The 20,533-nt window shown below is 36.8% G+C and overlaps 1 protein-coding gene across 1 annotated transcript in view; it reads right to left on the bottom strand.

Moving 5' to 3' along the window:
* IFT88 (intraflagellar transport 88) overlaps nucleotides 1-20,533 on the bottom strand; it is a 203,627-nt gene that overhangs the window by 152,218 nt on the left and 30,876 nt on the right. Inside the window, exons 4-11 of the mRNA XM_054718696.1 lie at nucleotides 14,534-14,590; nucleotides 12,629-12,682; nucleotides 10,381-10,444; nucleotides 9,633-9,702; nucleotides 5,994-6,084; nucleotides 4,987-5,091; nucleotides 3,597-3,699; nucleotides 2,771-2,885 (exon numbers count right to left, since the gene is read on the bottom strand). Coding sequence (XP_054574671.1) covers nucleotides 2,771-2,885; nucleotides 3,597-3,699; nucleotides 4,987-5,091; nucleotides 5,994-6,084; nucleotides 9,633-9,702; nucleotides 10,381-10,444; nucleotides 12,629-12,682; nucleotides 14,534-14,590 — 659 coding nt within the window. The remainder of the gene's footprint in view (nucleotides 1-2,770; nucleotides 2,886-3,596; nucleotides 3,700-4,986; nucleotides 5,092-5,993; nucleotides 6,085-9,632; nucleotides 9,703-10,380; nucleotides 10,445-12,628; nucleotides 12,683-14,533; nucleotides 14,591-20,533) is intronic.

Raw genomic sequence — 20,533 nt, forward strand, 5'->3', positions numbered from 1 at the left:
CCAAATGCGGGCGTTTTTGCCGTTTTGTTTTGTTACTTCAAAATAAGATATGTGCAGTGTGCATAGGAATTTGTTCATAGTTTTTTTTTAAACTACAGTCCGGCCCTCCAACAGTTTGAGGGACAGTGAACTGGCCCCCTGCTTAAAAAGTTTGAGGACCCCTGCCCTAGGTACCTTAAAAATTTTTTTTTGCAATGGTAAATGGGATTGCTTTTTTAGTTTCTCTTTCTGTGAGTTCATTATTGGTGTATAGAAAAGCCATAGACTTCTGGGTGTTAATTTTGTATCCTGCTACATTGCCAAATTCATTTATTAAGTCTAGTAGTTTTTCGATGGTCTTTGGAGTTTTCTATGTACAATATCATATCATCTGCAAATAAGGGCAGTTTTACTTCTTTTCCAGTTTGGATGCCTTTTATTTCTTCTTCTTGTCTGATCGCTTGGCTAGTACTTCCAGTACTATGTCGAACAGGAGTGGTGAGAGTGGGCATCCCTGTCTTATTCCTGTTCTTAGGGGAAATGGTTTTAGTTTTTGCCCATTGAGTATGACGTTGGCTGTGGGGTTGTCATATATGGCTTTTATTATGTTGATGTATGATCCTTCTATTCCCACCTTGCTGAGAGTTTTTATCAAGAAATGGTGTTGGATTTTGTCAAATGCTTTTTCTGCATCAATGGATATGATTATATGATTTTTATCTCTCAGCTTGTTTATGTGGTATATCACATTTATTGATTTGCGGATATTGTACCATCCTTGCATCCCCGGAATAAATCCCACTTGGTCATGGTGTATGATCTTTCTAATGTAATGCTGGATTCGATTTGCTAGAATTTTGTTGAGGATTTTGGCGTCTATGTTCATGAGGGATATTGGCCTGTAATTCTCTTTCTTTGTATTGTCTTTATCTGGTTTGGGGATTAGGGTAATGCTGGCTTCTTAGAAAGAGCTTGGAAGTGCTCCTTCCTCTTGAATTTTTTGGAATAGTCTGCGGAAGATAGGTTTTATTTCCTCTTGAATGTTTGATAAATCTCCCCTGTGAAACTGTCTGGTCCAGGGCTTTGGTTTGTTGGAAGTTTTTTTACTATCAGCAGAATCTTTTAAAGGTTCCTGATATTGTAGTATGTGTCAGCACTTCAATCCTTTTATATTGTAAAATAGTATTCCATAGTACGAATACACCATGTTTCATTCATCCATAGCCTAGTTGATGGATATTGATTGTTCCTCTTTTGGTGATTATGAATGATGTTGCATGAACATTCACATAGGATCATTTGTGACATGTTTTCACTTTCTTGCGTATATACCTAAGAGTGGTACATACAGTACCACTGGTCATATAGTAAACCCATGTTTAACTTTTTAAGAGATTGCCTAATTATATTCCGAAGTGGCTATACCATTTTAAATCGCCAATGTATGAGGTTTCCGATTTCTCCACATCTCTTCAGTAATATTATTGCCTGTCTTTTGATTATAGACATTTTAAAGGCCATGATCTCATTTTATTTCTAACTACTTCTCAACATAATCCCTCTGTTTTAACTACATTCATTCATTCATAATTCTCTGACCAGATCATGAACATTGATTTGCCTGACTCTTCTATGTTGTTCCTTTTGTCTGGAATGTTTCCCCTTTCATCCTCTTCACTTAAGTCACCTATCTCAAGTACACCTCCTTCATAATACTTTTACTGACTATTCTTGTTCTTAATAATTATTCCCTCAACTTAATTACTATATCACCTCTTTTTTGTTGTTAATTTGAAGAAAGTAGAAAAGAAGGAGGGAGAGAACGAGGGAGGGATAAAAGAGAGAGAGAAACATCTATGTGAGAGAGAAACACTGATTGATTGCCTCCTGCACAGGCCTGACTGAAGCTGGAGATGCAACCTGCAACCCAGGTATGTGCCCTTGACTGGGAATCAAACTGGTGATCCTTTGGTGCTTGGGCCGATGCTCTAACCACAGAACACACTAACTAGGGCACTACAGCACCTCTTGATTCCTGATTAGTAAGCACTTATTATATTCTGTCTGATATTATATCTAAATACATCTTCTAAAAAGCTCAAATTCTTGGTATCACCTGGGTTAAAAGTACTTCAAGGGTACTGTTTTATAAGCCAAATATTTACTGATGGTGATAAGATATTGTGCACAATTAAAAACAAATTATCATGGAAGGTGGCATTTACAAATAATTACGTTTCACAGAGGGAGAGTACTGGGCCTAGGGGAAATTATGACCAGTAAATATCCTGGGAACATAGGTTCCTACATTTATTACCAGACCATAAGGTAATTTACTATGTTCTTGAAATATTATAGGAATAGAAAGTATCCCAATTTCCCCCCTCTAACCCTATCTTCTCAGATTCAGAAGCAATCCCTTCCTCCCATGATTTTACTCTCAATCCATAGCACGAATGCCAGGGGGGTCTGAATTTCTAGCCTTGCACTCTATAGAGTCTGATATGTCCTAAAGGACTAAGTTTCGATTTTGTGTTGGCAGTTAGCTGCATTTGGTGATTATCACCTATATAGGCCAAATAGTCTAGTTTTATTTCAATTGATCACATATTATGCCTTTAACCTTTAACTTGTCATTATACAAATGTGCGCAAGAACAGACATCACATAAATCTAATACTACTCCTGTACAAATACCTCAAAACGTTCAACCTACTGACAACAGGTCAGAAGAGTTATCTTGTTTCTGAAAATAACAAAATTTTACAAAGTTATCATTATGTAAACTCACCTCATTTCTTTATGGACACTTGGAATTTGATCTAATGCCATTCGGTAGAATTTAATGGCTTTGGAATAATTTCTTTGCTTTAAATAAATATTTCCCATATTCACTTTCAATCTTCCTAATTTAAAAAAAAAGGAATATATAATATTCTATGTTTTTCATTTTTCTATGATATTTTAGATAACCTTAATTCATATTCTTTGAAGCTCTTATCAAGTTATAAAGGTTCAGGCATTACCTAAAATTCTCTCTTGAAAAATAGTCATACTATTTTCATGTATCCACACACTAATTAATTGTGTATCCAATTAAGACAGTGGATTCCTTAAAAATACAACTAGAAAACAACTGGTTTACATTAGAAAATTGGAGTTGTGTTCTTCTAAGAAAAATATGGGACTTTAAAATTAGACCCAATAATGCTACACACATTTTAATATGATATTCAAGAAAATGATATTAATAAACTTTAATACTGCTACCAAATTTTACACAATGTACATGCTAGATATAAACTACAAACTCTTGGGGATGAATTATACCAGGGGAAGCACACTTGATGGGGTTGCTATAGCTCATTCTACTTGCAATGACAGAACACATTTTTTGTTTACTATTAGGTTATATACCTCATACCAGCTGTATTTCCTAATTTGCATTTGTGTGGATTTTAATATAAATAGTATTTTTAAGCAGGATACCTCTATATAAATACAAATTTGTTTTAGAGCATAAGTCACTTCATTGTAAGAAACCGTACAGGGAGGAAACATAAATGAACACTACAAAAGAACTATACTTACTAGACAAACTGACTATAAACACCTACCTGCATTGATAAACATCTTATTTTTCACTATAACTTGATATGTGTTTAGTGCTTCAGCATACATTTCATTAGCTGAATATTGACTGGCCAAGTTGAAAAGAACCTAAGGAAGGAAAATATTGCAAAAAGATACACAATGACCATTTAGGCCCCTTTTGCCTATAATCTTTCTAGAGATTAAAGTCATATAACAAAGTTAGCTGCTCATATCAAGACACCTAACCAATTAGGAAATGAAGTAGAAAGAAAATTTTGCATTCCAAATGAACCAGAACATTCAGATAGGTAAGGCTGATCTCTGAATTTTACATTAATTTTCTATGTATTCTTTCTATTTTAGATAGTATTTGCCATCCATTAATCTCAGGAAGACCTACAAAGAATAACTGTGTCTTCTTAATGTTGCCAGTGATAAAAGGAATAAGCAAAATAGTGAACCAAATTATCTTCATAAAAATAAATTAAACTTCATGTAGGAATATCTTAAACCTTTATTTGAATAGTGATCCTCTACATGCAAAATTATAACTTGTTATTAAGTTACTGTAAATTATCTTTCTAGAGGATAGGAAAAAATGATCATTATAAATTGATCATGGAATTAAAAAATATTAGCTACAAATAGTAAACATCTAAAAATTCTTATTTCTAATGTACTTTTTTCCATGTGTTTGACATATGATGATTTTCCCATTAAAAATATACCCTTTTAAACAGCCCTATCAACATCAAGGAAATGTCTTTTCAGAATTAAAGAAATTTTGCTAGAAATTAGTTGTTGTTTTTTTTTACTACCTTCACAGAACATTGTCTTATTTGCCTCATTTGAAGTTCTTGAAATTCACAGGCCAAAAAGTCCACATCAGAATCTCATTAAAGTAACCACACCGAACAGAGCATAAATATCAGCAGTCTTCAAGAAACAGTCATTGGCTGGTAAGCACTTACTAAGTTATTAAAAACAACTAATCAAAAAACTAAATTAAAAAAAATGATCTTTGCCCTGGCTAGGCTAGGTAGCTCAGTTGATTAGAGTGTGATCCCAATACACAAAGGTTGCAGGTTGGATCCCCAGTCAGGGCACATACAAGAATCAACCAATGGGTACAAAAATAAATCAATATTTTGAATGGAACAACAAATCAATATTTTTTTTCTTTCAAATCAATCAATAAATAAAGTTCAAAAAAAGATCTTCACACAGACCAAAGACAAGGGTGTCTCCTGAACTCTTGTTCAAAAAAAGATTATCATTAATCTAATTCTAAGCATCTGAGATTCAATAAAATTTTAAAAACAAAAGGATACAAGAAATATGAAAGATAAAAGACTTCTGGAATCTACCAATCGTAGCCAAAATAATTTTACTCAACAGGTATTTCATACTTACTGAGTAAGTTAAATCCAGATTGATGTTTTCTGGAGTTGTCACCTGCTCACGTTGTCTCACCAGCACTCTCTCTTTTCTTCCTGCGTCTTTTGCCTTTTCTAAGGCCTGAAATCAAGTATACACCTGAACATTCATTCCGAGTATGTGTGCATTTGGGAAACACCTGCATGTAGCTGGGCTGGATGCCATATCCAATCCTGGATGCCCACAGCCCGGGAACCCTCACCACAAACTCCCCTTGACAACCAAAGAACCCATCCATTTATTTAAACTGGAGCTCACTATCATGTCTTTGATTTCCTTTTTTCCTCCCAACTCATGAATCTTTGGATATTTTAATTCTATCTCGTGAGATAGGAATTTAGATGGATTTGTTTGGGTTTCTGGGATGCCCCAAATCTAGACAAGTCACAGGATAACTGCTACTCAATGTTATGGCAGATGCTTAGTTTGGCTCTCTACTTAGAATGCCAGGAACCTTCTATTCCACTGAGACTAACTACAAACAGATTAATCCAACAGGGGATTTTTGCTTTTTAGAACTAGATTAAAAAGGCACCAGTTCTATAAGCAACAAAAGTAGCTTTTCATATTGAACATTTTTTCCTAAGGGTAGTCATTAACCCAATAACTAAAGTCACAGAAATTATATTTATATAGTATAACAGTCAAAGTAATTGAACAAAAGCAAATTAAAAGAAAATATTTAATAATTTTAAAAGAAGCAGAGTAGGATTCCCAACAAACAAATAATTTCCTCAGTGAAAACTCTAAGGCCAGTCAACAGCAAAACAAAAATATTTCTCTATACATATGCTTGTATGTGTGCACATATATACACACTTCATAACTGTGCACATACAAAACCAGATACACACACACACAAACACGTACACACACACACACACACGTGCACATACAAAACCAGATATACACACACACACACACACGTACACACACACACACACACACTTCATAATCCTGAGTCCTGTTAGTTATAAACTTACCAGTTTTAAGTCTCCACAAGTGTTGGCAATACAACTTTCTTCGACCAACTCATTTACTTTCTTCTCTAACTGTCTAATCTTTTCTTCTGGACTATTAAAGAAGAAAGCAGGTAATCATTCAACCTCTAATGATATATACTAAAATGTAATTTACTTTTAATGTGCTTTTAAATGTGAAGAATAGGTCATAGATAAGAGAAACGTATAAATGGCATTAAGGAGCAAATATACTACTGTTTTTAAGAATTATATAACTATTCAGAATAAATGTAAAAATAGCTAACATTTACTTAGCATAAGTGTAATTTCACACTGAGCTACATGCTTTACCCTGATCATGGCATTTAATCATCATAATCACAGATAAGTATTATCATTATTCTTTTTTTTTTATATTTTATTTATTTTTTACAGAGAGGAAGGGAGAGGGATAGAGAGTTAGAAACATCGATGAGAGAGAAACATCGACCAGCTGCCTTCTGCACACTCCCTACTGGGGATGAGCCCGCAACCCATGTACATGCCCTTGACCGGAATCGAACCTGGGACCTTTCAGTCCGCAGACCGACGCTCTATCCACTGAGCCAAACCGGTTTCGGCTCATTATTCTTTTTACTGAGGGAAACTGAGGTTTAGAAAGTTAAGTGCTATGCTCAAAACCACACAGCTAGAAAGTTAGAGTACCAGGATTTAAACCCAGTAAGGTAAATCTAAGAGCCACACTATTGTATTATTATCCCCAAGAAAAAAGCAGATCCTTTTTTCAGATGTTTGGCAAATGGAAACTTTACCTAGTGGTTAGGAAAACCGAAGCTCCCCATAAAAGAGATAATATAATACTTATTATTAACTACCAGATAGGTACTGAAGAGAAGCTTTCTAACAAGGTGAGAAGTTTAAAAACCCCGACTCGATTAGTAGCAAACACAGTACCTCAAATCAGTCACCGTTCAAAAATGACATTAATTTCTTTTTGCTCTTATTTTCTTCCAGCAAAATACCACAACACTCTGAATGCACAACAGTGCCTAGATAAAATTTTACTGTGAGTATATTGGAACACGTTGTATTTATGGGATATAAAAAAAAGAATACAGGAATAAATTTAACAGCATAGCCTTGTCTATAGAATCATGTTCTTCAGTGGAACGTGCCTACAAATTTCATCAGGTAGGATACAAATTTTATGAGTTTACAAAGATCTGCAAAATTCTAACTGAGCAATGAGCATAACAGATGGTGATTTCATAAAGGTTATAATGAAGTATAGAAATCTATTTTCTGGTTGCCAACAGTTTGTTATTAAACCTGAAATATCAATGTAAAATTTTAAAGCAAAACTCTGTAAAAGAATTCTATGAAGATACTCTATGTCCTTATCAAATGCCAAAACTTGACTCTGTATGCACACAGTGCTTTATGCAGACAGTGCTGGAAACCTACCCACACACGAGCCTGCACCCACCCCCTGGATCTACACTTGTCAAATCTCATTCTGTTGTCAAATGTTTAGAAAAGTGATGCTTTTCTGCCAATGAAAAGTGAAAACAATCTTCTTGGGGTAGAGGGCCTTGGAAAGATTTTCTTTGCTTTGCTTTTTAAAAGGGACCCGAGACTGGAACTTTCTTAACTCCAGCTAGGCTTTATCAATGTTCTCATTCTGAAAGTTTTGAACTCTGTAATGGCACTCTTGGCATCGTACAGATGGGTAGGCTCTTGAGAAAAGCCAAGAGAATCAGAGGGAAGCTGAACCAGGACTGATGCTACTGGGAAGTTAAATTAACCATCTCTAGAACTGCCATTCCACCAGATTTCCTGTTAATAATATAATAAATGTTCTCTTCTGTTGTTAGCAGCTAAAAGGATTCCAGAATGATATTTTAAAAAACAGTTTTATTAGCAGACATGCTGTCATTAACTAGGATACAAAATAAACTGGTTTTACTTTATTTTATTTATTTGTTAATCCTTACCCGAGGGTATTTTTTCCATTGATTTTTAGGAAGGGGGAGAGACAGAGAGAGAACAACGTTGATGTGAGAAAGACACATAGATTGTTGCCTCCTGCATGGGCCCGACTTAGGGCCGGAGATGGAGCCTGCAACCCAGGTATGTGCCCTTGACCAGAATTAAGCCTGAGACCCTTCAATCCTTAACCACTGAGCCAAATTGTCTAGGGTTAAACTGGTTTTCTATAGAGGTTCCTTGTTAGTTGAAAATGGAAATTATGTAATTTACACAATAGCTCAAATACTGGATTTAAGAATTACAGTTTAATAACATCTACTATATAGAAACAAAACAGTATAGTGGTTAATAGTATGAGCTCTGGAAATAGTCTGAATTCAAATCTCAGTCCTGCAATTTATTAGTGCTACCAAGTCAAGATCTCTATGGTTTATATTCTCTATGAATGATAATAATCGCTCAGTCTTCATTTATGTATTGCACTGCAAAATGCCTGGCACACACTGAATACTCAGTAAGTGTTTGATTGTAAAACTATTTGTAAAATGTAGACATCAATGTACCTAGATACTAGTACGTATATACAGCTGAATCTATACCATAGTTTTGGCTACTTTCTAACTATTGGCACAAAACTAAGTTAATTCAATAAAAATGAAATTTCTCAATACTGATATGACAAACTAACTTCTTGTATGTTCTCTTAATTCTTTTCATTGAAATATTATTTTAAAATAAGCATATCTTATTACATTTACAACCCTATTTGACCTTCAAGAGAATCAATATTGGGCTCCATAAAAATTAGATATATCTTCAAGTCAAATCTATATCCTACATAATAAAAGCCTAGTGACTGAACGGCAGAACAACCAGAACAACCGGTCGACCAGTCGCTATGACACACACTGACCAACAGTCATATAATCGATGAGACAGTTCTCTACAACCTTTTCATCATGTAATTAATTCCAAAACCCAAAGCTTCTGATGTGTACACACATTATTAGGAAGAATGGTTATTTTCTGACTTGTAGTTATATTAAAGAATGTTGAAATGAATTATGGATAATTATTCACTGATATTGTTTTCAAGGACTTCAGAGAGTCCAGTATGCTGTTTCATTCCCGTTTCTTACACTTTTTATTATTATTAATGGCACTTCAATTATGAGAAATGAGTATCATTGTCCATAATTTCACACTGAGCTACACGCAGGAGCTGCCCCCTGGTGGTCAGTGCGCTCCCACAGCTGGAGCGCCTCTCAGCTGACCAAAGGGCACCAGACGCAGAGCTCATGGTGGCCACTGCAGCCCGGAGACCACAGCGGAGCGGCAGCAAGCCTATTGAGCAGTGGCGGCAGCAGGTGCAGTGGGGCCGGAATGAGCAGGAGCCGCAGGCAGGAGCTGCAGGCGGTGCTCGACTGCTGGTTTTGGCCCGATCCCTGCAGGCTATGCCGAGGGATCTCACCTGTGCACCAAGCCTCTAGTAAAATAATAAAATTATATAGGATACACATGGCTATTTTTATTAGGCTTGATTCTTTTGCTAATTCCAAGAACTAGGGATGGTATTGTAATTACTATTTTAGTGACACAAACTTTTAAAATACTTACTTGGAAAAAATTTAAAGATGCAACAATAAAACAACAGCATAAGGACTTACATACCTATCTTCGTTCTTGGCTTCCAAAGGAGGAGCAGGGCCCCTTGACTGTCCAAGGGGGTCAAATGCAGAACCTGAGACACAATTCCAGAGTCATATTTAATCTGTGACCCAGCATAATGGAAGAAAATATGAAACCTTACACGTTATTTAGTTATTTATTAAATGACTTGGATTGCCTATTTATTAAATAGGCAGGACATTTATTATGTCTACATAAACATTTTGTATAAAAAGAAATTGGTGAGATTTTTAACATACATAAACTTGTGTGTTAACATAAAAACAAAAAAACAAAAATGAAATGCTCTCTCAGTATTTACTCATCTCCCACAGTAATCTATTCCCATTATGAACTCTAAATTATCAATCATATGAGTAATAACTTGGCATTGGCTTTTTAATTGTCCTTATTTATATAAAAACATTAATTTTTATCCTAATAATTTTATTTTAAAATCATTATCATATATTTTTACCTTTAATTTTTTAAAATGAGCTCTAATTTATAAAAAATAAAACAAAAATTTAATGTACAATTTAGTACAATTTGACAAATTACATGCCAGTGTAACTACCACCCCAATTGTGATGCAGAGTATTTTCATCACCTCTTTCCTTTCTTATGGTACTTAAAATAATGACGCACCTTATAATCAATGGCATGTTAGATTTAAAATGGTAACAATAATTACACATACAAAAACAGTAAAAAATATTAAAAGATCGAAAAAAAATTAATAGAGACAAACCTCTCAAAGCTGCTTTGGTAAAACCTGCTGCTCTCACTGCTGTCATAGGTCTAGTAACTCCATCCTTAAAAAAATAGGAATAATTTAAAAGTACTTAGAGTTCTGCAAATGACACATAACTGCAATTTTTTTAAAAATATATTTTATTGATTTTTTACAGAGAGGAAGGGAGATGGATAGAAAGCTAGAAACATCGATGAGAGAGAAACATCGACCAGCTGCCTCCTGCACACCCCCTACTGGGGATGTGCCCGCAACCAATGTACATGCCCTTGACCGGAATCGAACCTGGGACCTTTCAGTCCACAGACCGACGCTCTATCCACTGAGCCAAACCGGTTTTGGCCATAACTGCAATTTTTATTTTTTTTTAAATTTTTGTTAATCCTCACTGGAGGATATTTTTTTTCCATTGATTTTAGAGAGAGCAGAAGGGAGAAGGAAGAGGGAGAGGAGAGAGAGAGAAATATCGATGTCAGAGAGCTACATCAATTGGTTGCCTCCTGCACTCGCCCTGCATCCCTGGGGCAGGGAACCTGCAATCCAGGGATATGCCCTTGACTGAAATCGAACTTGAGACACATCAGTTCACAGGCCAACGCTCTAACCACTGAGTCATGCCGGCCAGGGCTAACTGCAATTTTTAATTCTGTACTTCTGCTCCTCTATGTCAACTGTCTCTACTTTCATTTTCCCCTATAAATGCTTTTCTTTTTCTTTTCTTCCTTTCTTTTTCCTTTCTTTCTTCCTTCCTTCCTTTCTTTCTTTCTTTCTTTCTTTCTTTCTTTCTTTCTTTCTTTCCTTCCCCCCTCCCCTCCCCTCCCCTCCCCTCCCCTCCCCCCTCCCTCCTTCTTTCTTTCTTTCTTTCTTTCTTTCTTTCTTTCTTTCTTTCTTTCTTTCTTTCTCTCTCTCTCTCCTTTCTTTCTTTCTTAATCCTCATCCAAGGATATTTTTCTATTGATTTTTAGGGAGAGTGCAAGGGAGGGAGAGAGACAGAGAAAGAGAAACATCGATGTTCACATCGATTGGTTGCCTCCCTCACTCGTTAGCCAGGGACCAAGCTTGCAACTGGAATCAAGGTATGTGCCCTTGACCAGACTCAAACCTGGTACCTTTCAGTCCTCAGGCTGATGCTCTATCCACTGAGCCAATCTGGCTAGGGCTCCCCTATAAATTTATAATTCCTTGATTTAACTGGGCTTACTCCATTTAAAAGAAAAATAAAAAACCTCATAGATTTTTACACAGCACCTTATATAGCCTACTAGAGGCCTGGTGCACGAAATTCATGCACAGGAGGGAGGTTTCCCTCAGCCCAACCTGCACCCTCTCCAATCTGGAACCCCTTGGGGGACATCCCTCTCACAATCCGGGACTGCTGGCTCCTAACCACTTGCCTGCCTGCCTGCCTGATTGCCCCTAACCACGCTGCCTGCCAGCCTGATAGCCCCCTAACCACTCCCCTGCCAGCCTGATTGACACCTAACTGCTTCCCTGCCGGCATGATCATCCCCAATTGCCCTCCCCTGCCAGCCTGATCGCCTCTAATTGTCCTCCCCTGCTGGCCTGATCACCCCCAACTGCCTTCCCTTGTGGGGCTGAGGGGACTGGGGGACTCCAGTTGGATGAGGTGGGGCTGAGGGGACTGGAGGACTCTGGCTGGATGAGGCTGGATGCTGCAGGGACTGGGTGAGGTGGGGCTGAGGGGACTGGGGGACTCTAGCTGGATGAGGCGGGGCTGAGGGGACTGGGCACCTCTATCTTGTGGCTGTGGTTGCTGCCATCTTGTGAGGGCATGGCAGTCAATTAGCATATTCCCTCTTTATTGGCTGTGGGCACCACCACCTTTGTGAGGGCGTGACAGTCAATTAGCATATACCCTCTTTATTAGATAGGATAAGCTGGCTATTCCCCTACTTTTGGTTGGTATCCTCTATGCCCATGAGAGAAACCAAAGACATGGTTGTAAATGACAGCATAGGAAAAATGAGTCCCAGGGTACACCATACAATCAAACCATCAGTTCATGTCCCAGTAGAATTTCATCTGAGACTTCAGTAAGTCCAGAGACTTTGACTCCAAAGATTTCAAAAAGTCCAATCTGTAGCCCACACTTTAAAGAATCAGGGTAATTATATCAGTAATATCTCCTTTAACATTTTAAATAATATAATAAAGAAAAGAAAGCTTTGGTAATATTCTAAGTCACAAGAGAGGCCCCAAATGGACAACCACACGACAGAGATACCTGGATAGCCCCTGTCACTGGTCTTCCCATTGATGATGTCAGGGATGTCTTGGACTAGTAAACAGAAAACTAAGTTAAAACAATTTTTAAAAATCTACACTTAATTTTATAAATTAAATTATAAAAGTTTTTCATAACTTTTTCTTCATTCTATTGGTAAATTAACTTAAACATAATTTTTTCCATGTATCATCTGAGGACATAGGGTCAAGCAGTAAAACTCTAAAGTAGGCATCAGCAAACAACCCTCAGCCTTTGTAAATAAAGTTTCATTGGAACACAGCCACACCTATCTGTGGCTGCTTCTGTACTAGGAATGCAGACTCGGTACTTGCAACAGAGACTCTCTGACCTGGAAAGCCTAAATCGCCTGGCCATTCACAGAATATGTTTGCTGTCTCCTTTCTGAAACATCACCAAAAACCAAGTTTATGGGTAATATATGTATAGGCTGATTAATAAAACCATGCTTCATATGACACACAGTTATATTATATACTAGAGGCCCAGTGCATGAATTCGTGCACCTTGAAAGGGAAGTGTGGGCCACGAGGCTGCGGTGGACACAGGGGCAGGTCTCGGCCCATCCTTCGTGCCCCCACCCAGCCCCTCCCGCTGCAGCCTCTTGTCCACTGTCTGCCAGTGATTGGGGCCAGCACCAGCAGCAGGTGCAAGCGGTGGCTACTGCCCCAATCACCCCTCAGGAGCAGGGGGAGGTGGAAAAGCCCTCAGGGGCGTTGGGGCCGGCAGCTGCCACTCGCACCCGCTGACGGCGCTGAGCGATCAGGACTCGCGCCGGGCGCCAGCAGCGGGTGCAAGCGGGGCTGTCGCTGGCAGCGGGTGTGAGATATGGCTGCTGGTCCCGATCGCCCCTCAGGAGTGGGGGGTCGGGGGGTAGTGGTGGTGGTGAAGCCCTGAGGGGTGAGTGGGGCTGGTGCTGGCAGCAGGTGCAAGCGCCGGGCGGGACCGTGCTGCGCGGGAGCAAAGAATTTTTATTAACCACCAGAGGCTCGCCCCAATGACAGCGACTGGCGCCCCACCTTGGTCTGGCAGCCCTGCTCACCTGCTCCACCATCCCGCTATGTCCGATGCCCACCATGTTCTGTGCTCTGCCACCTGCTGCCAATGCCCACCATGTTCCGTGCGCACCCCCTGGTGGTCAGTGCATGTCATAGCAACTGGTTGTTCGGTTGTTTGGTTGTTCCGCCATTCGGTCTATTTGCATATTAGGGTTTTATAGGTAAGGCTACTTTTTTCATTTATATAAAGGGACAATATGAAGGCAACTGCCCTGGACCTCGGTTCTGAAATCATTTTTCTGACCTCTAAGAAATATTATCATAAGGACTGGGAAATGATATCCCACCTCATTCTCTCATTTCTCTATTATTTCATGTAAGCTAAAACATCCAAATTTGGGCAACATATAAAAGATTTTCCTTTGTGGATTTTTATATAGCATCCTTCCTCCAAAAATCTCAAATAAGAGCAAGGCCCAAATATATGTCTTTGAAATTTTTCTTAAATTTTACTTTTTAATGCATTAATTAGTAAGTTTTTAAAGATTACAAACATTATATTTATTATATAACTTCAAATAAAATGTATGAATGGAATACACATGAGATTTGGTCATATTATGTAAAAAAATGAAAGGAAGTGGATCAACAAACACAAGGTTTACAAATAGAAAAGGTAATAAACTGTTTTCTGACATATTTATAATCAAAATGACTAGAATATTCAAAGCTATTAAATGAGATTTTTATAATGTTTGTAACTATTCAAAATAGAAAATATATCTGGTTCATGGACTGAAAAATAGCCAAAATTGCTTAGGACTGCCTAAAATGAACTTATGTATAAGAAAAAGCATCTTAATATTTTCAGCTTAAGAAAACCTACCCCATATCCAGTAGCTACAGGTCTAGTAACTGCTGTGCTTGGAATTTTAGCAGTTATCTTGGGGAGAGGGGAAAGAAACATAGTTAATAGAATCCAGATTAAGCTACATAATAGAAAACTGGAAAAGAAGTGTAAAATATAGATTTATCACTAGAGAAATGTTAATATAATTTTTAGAATAATTACCTTTTAAATTATCCTACATATTAAGGAGCTTAGGAATTTTAGATATTGAGAAGGAGATTTATTCTGGAATTAATTTTACAGGAGAAAGGGAACTTGAGAATGATCTGAAGTGCCAATAGGAATGATCAGTTTTCATGGTTGCTTCCATCATTCATCATGAATTCTTATTACTGCCAGCCACTAGGTCTAACAATAGACAGGATTTGGAGTCAGAGAATCTGGGTTTGAATCTCAGCTCTTCCCTCTACTAGCTGAGTTTATTTAATCTCTTTGAAATAAGGATACAAGGTATGTATGTTGATCACAACACTGTAGTTGGAATCAACAGGACCATGTAGGTGAAACTGGTCTGAACATGTCAGTTGTTAGGCATACTGTTTGAAATACTTGTTGTTTTTTTGTTAATCCTCACCTGAGGATATTTTTCCGTTGATTTTTAAGGAGAGTGGAAGAGAGAGGGAAAGACAGAGAAAGAAACATTGATGTGAGAGAAACACATCGATTGGTGGCCTCCTGCATGAACCCTGACCAGGGACTGGGCGGGAGAGGAGCCTGCAACCAAAGTACGTGCCCTTGACCGGATTGAACCCGGGACCCTTTGGTCTGCAGGCTGATGCTCTATCCATTGAGCCAAACCAGCTAGGGCTGTTTGAAATATTTGATTAAATATTTCAAAGTTCTACTTCTCGCTATGATGGACTACTGTTTTAAATAACATTGCCACTAAGAAATAAAAAGCTGGGTACAAAAATATTTTTGTAAAATATTAGTTTAAATACATTAGAGAACCATTAAGGCAGTGAAGAATTGCAAAGTCTCCAGTTGAGGAAAGGGGAAGGTTGGAGAGGTGAGCCAGCATTAGGTTCTGCTTTTCTCCTATAGGCATCTGCTTGTTCCAAAGACATGGCTGAGATGCTGTGCATAGCTTTTTATAGACTCACAGGCCTGAGGAGATAAACATTGGAGTTGGGGGCCTGCCCAGGTGGCTGCCCTTGTAATCCTCCCAGCTTTAGACTGTGATCTCAAAAGGTTAAGACTGAAAAGTAAGTTAGAAGTATACTAGTCCTTGTAAGGTCTGAAGTCCAAGTTAGGATCACCTCAAACTCAAATGGATCAGGGTGAACCAGGATTTATAATATCTCTAAGGCCAAAATGAAGAGGAAATTCTCTCTACTGAAAGATGAGATCACTTTTGGCTTTGTTATCCAGTAGAACTTTTCTGCACTGATGGAACATTCCATGCCTGCCCTGTCTGATGAGATAGCTACCAGCCACATGTTGCTGCGGAGCATTTGAAAAGTGGCTGGCGTAACAAGGATCTGAATTTTAAAATTGTATTTAATTTTAAATAATTTAAATGTAACTTGCCACATGTGGCCAGTGGTTATCATACTGGACAGCACAGACATATAGCCTTAAATTAACTCTCAAATTTTTCATTTATACTGTCTGTCATTCAATCAAAAATAAATAGACATAAACGAGGCAAGACTACCTAACCAAAAGTCAAGAAAAACAAAAGAATGAAAAGAAACCCAGAAGGTGATACATATAATGAAAATATCAGACACAGATTTTAACATAAATATGCTTAATATGTCCAGTGAGCTAAAACACAAGATTGATAATTTCAGCGGAGAATGGGGAAGTATAAAAAAAGAATAGAAATTCTAGAACTGAAAATAATATAAAATTCTAGCATTGTCCAGGAAACAGTAAAATACTAATTTATATCAGACTTTAATAAGTTAAAGATGAGTATTATAATCTTTAGGAAAACACTAAGAGAGTTTTTATAGATGTAAACTCCCAAGATAACAATGGGGGAAAATGGAAATAACAAACAAACAAAAGAAGACAAGAAAGAAAATGAAACATAAAAAAGGCAGAAAAATTGAAAAGCAAATAATAACACAACAAACTGAAGCCAAGCCAGTAATTTCATTACATGCAAATGGACTAAATAACTCACCAAATAAAAAAATGATTATCAGACTGTATTTAAAAAGCAAAACTCAATCACACGCTGCTAATAAGAAATATATGGATATGGAAAGGTTGGAGGTTAAAGACTGGGAAAAGACATATCATGAAAACACTAGACAAAAGAAGCTGGTATAACTATATCAATATACTAATATCTGACAAAATAGACAAACAGAATTACTAGAGATAGAAAGTCATTTCATAGCAATAAAAGGCTCAATTTACCATGAAAATATAACATTTCTAAATATTTTTATTCCAAATATATAAAGCAAAACACTGAAAAAATAAATAAATCCATAATCATAATGTAAAATTTGACCATATCTTTCTCATTAATAATAGCCCCTTCCCCCCAAATCAGTAAAAATATAAGACACTAAAAAAAACCACACACATTAAAAACTTGACCTAATTGACATAACAGGTCTTAGAAAAAGCTGAAAAAGATAGTCTCAGGATTTTTTTCTATGAGAACAAACTGAAGGAAAGAAAGATTTTTTTTCCCAACTACTTACAAATGACTAAATCTGGTGTGTGTGTGTGTGTGTGTGTGTGTGTGTGTGTGTGTGTGTGTGTGTTTAAGCACTGGTCAGATCTCTTCAGATAGAGTGAGCCTACCCTATCTCTTCCTTTATTCATCTTACACCCTCATGTGTCATACCTTTCCTCCCATATCTCAAGGTCAGTCTTAACTGTACATACCCTTTAATATTCAACTGTAAATTTATCCTAAGTAGCCTCTGCTGATTGTCCCGGTGCAAATAACCTTTCTTTATGGTCCCATAACAACTTATACTCTTTCTTACAGAACTTTCTATATTTCACTTAGTATCAACCTGTTTGTTTTCAACTACAAAAGAGAGTTGGCATATTCCATACACTGTGCAAGTTAGATGTCTATGCTTTGCATAACATACACAAAAATTTTAAAAATACTGAAAAATATCACTCTAGCAATTCATATGCCTATAGAATATTAATTAATGGAGTATCATTAATCCAAGGGAAGAGTAATTTGTAAATTAAGCTCCAATGTTTTGAAGGATCAATACTTACGTAACTTTAAAAATTACAAATATTTTTAAACAATGAGTGATTTAGGAAAACATATTCCAAAACTTACATAAATAAAATTTATATTCTCAAAAGCATAAAAAATTATTTGATCTAATATATAATTATAAAACATTGCTAAAAGAAATTAAAGATAAGACAAATAAATGCAAAACATCCCATGTTCATGGATTCGAAAACTTACTATTGTTAAGATGTCTATACCACCAAAAGCAATCTATAAATTCAATCCAATCCCTACAAAAATCCCAATGCCATTTTTTTAAGAGAGAAAAAAATTCACTCTAAAATTCATTTGAAATCTCAAGGGATCCTGAATAGCCAAAAGAATTTTTAAAGAGAAGAACAAAATTAGGAAACTCATACTTCCTGATTTCAAAACAGATTACAAAGTTATGGTAACAAAAACACTGAGGTACTGGTGTAAAAACAGAATAGACCAAAGAATCAGAATAAATGGACCAGAAAAAGCCCTCGTGTGTATGGTCAAATAATCTTCAACAGGTGCCAAGGCCACACAACGAGGAAAGGTCAGTCCTTCCAACAGTGAGAAAACTGGATAGCCACATGCAAAATAAAGTCAGACCCTTATCTGAAACAATATACAAAAGTTAACTCAAATTGGATAAAAGGCTAAAACATAAAACCTAAAACTATAAAATTCCTAGAAGAAAATATAGGGGAAAGTTTAATGACATTCCACTTAGCAATGATTTCTTGGATATGACACCAAAAGAACAGGCAACAAAAGCAAAAATAGAAAATGAAAATGTATAAAACAAAAAATTTTGTGCATTAAAGGACATAATCAACACATTGAAAAGGCCTACAGAATGGATAATATATTTGCAATCATTAATCTGATAAGGGGTTGATATCCAGAATACATAAAATACTCTTAGAATACAATAACAAAAAATCAAATAACCTACTTAAAAAATGGACAAAGACATTGACTAGACATTTTTTTCAAAGATGATATACAAATGGCCAACAAGCATATGAAAAGATACTCAACATCACTAATCATCAGAGAAATGAAAATCAAAACCACAGACCTATTAAAATTGCTACTCTCAGAAAAATAGAAAACAATATATGTTGGCAAGGATGTAGAGAAATCAGAATGCTGTGCACTGTTACTGGGATTGTAAAATGGAGCAGCCACTATGAAAAAGAGTGAGGAAGTCCTAAAAATATTAAAAATAGAACTATCATATGTTCCAGCAATTCCACCTCTAGGTATTTATCTAAAGGATTGAAAACAGAGTCTTGAAATACGTGCACAGCCATGTTCACAGCAGCATACTAGGTGTACCAGTTAATAATGCGGATTTTTTTCAATAGATGGAGTTACACGTATGTTGATACATATGCAATTTGATATGTATGCTATTTTGTTGTATTGACAGCAAGCTTCAAAACTTCATATGTCAAATTTTGTGAAGGTGTTAACATCATAGATATTTTTACGCTTTAAAATGTCGAATTTTATGACAAATAAAGAACATTTGGGGGAAGTTTTTTTATTTTTTTATTTTTTATTTTTATATTTTATTGATTTTTTTACAGAGAGGGAGGGAGAGGGATAGAGAGTCAGAAACAACGATGAGAGAGAAACACTGATCAGCCGCCTCCTGCACATCCCCTACCGGGGATGCGCCCGCAACCAAGGTACATGCCCTTGACCGGAATCGAACCTGGGACCTTTCAGTCTGCAGGCCGACGCTCTATCCACTGAGCCAAACCGGTTTCAGCTTGCGGGAAATTTTAATTTATTACTTTATTTTGAAGAAAAGTGCTGCTGAATACTTCGGGAAGCTTCATGGTGAACATGCTCCATCTCAAGATACTTGTGAACACTAGTTTAAACGCTTTAAAAGTGATGAAATCGATGTGAAAGACAAAGAACATCCAGGTCAACCCAAAAAGTTTGAAGACCAACAATTACAAGCATTATTGGATGAAGATGCATGTCAAACTCAAAAACAACTTGCAGAAAGATTAATCGTTGCTCAGAAAACAATTTCCGATCGCTTACAAGCAATGGGAAAGATTTTAAAGGAAGGAAAATGGGTGCCACATCAACTGAACAAAAGACAAGTGGAAAACCAAAAAGTCATCAGTAAAATGTTGCTTCAATGGCATGAAAGAAAGTCTTTTTTGCATTGAATTCTGACTGGTGATGAAAAGTGGATTTATTTTAAGAATCCCAAACGCACAGAATCATGGGTTGATCCAGGTCAACCATCAACATTAACTGCAAGGCCAAATCACTTTGGAAAGAAGACAATGCTCTGCGTTTGGTGGGATCAGGAAGGTGTGGTGTATTATGAGCTTCTAAAACCAGATGAAACTGTTAATCCTGATCACTACCGATAACAAATAATCAATCTGTGCCATGCTTTGATTGTGAAATGACCAGACACGGCAAAGTAATTTTGCTTCATGATAATGCACCATCACACACTTTAAAACCAGTTAAAGACACATTAAAAGATCTTGCCTGGAAAGTATTAACCCACCCACTGTATTCACCAGACCTTGCTCCTTCAGATTACCACTTGTTCCGATTGATGACATAAGCACTATCTGAGCAGCACTTCAAAACGTACAAAGAAGTGGAAAATTGGGTCTCTGAATGGTTTGCCTCAAAACAAGGAAAGTTCTATTGGGACGGTATCCACAACTTACCTGAAAGATGGGGGAAATGTGTAGCTAGCAATGGACATTACTTTGAATAAAGCACTT

This window comes from Eptesicus fuscus, chromosome 7 (assembly GCF_027574615.1).
Source record: "Eptesicus fuscus isolate TK198812 chromosome 7, DD_ASM_mEF_20220401, whole genome shotgun sequence".
Classification (NCBI taxonomy): Eukaryota; Metazoa; Chordata; class Mammalia; order Chiroptera; family Vespertilionidae; genus Eptesicus; species Eptesicus fuscus.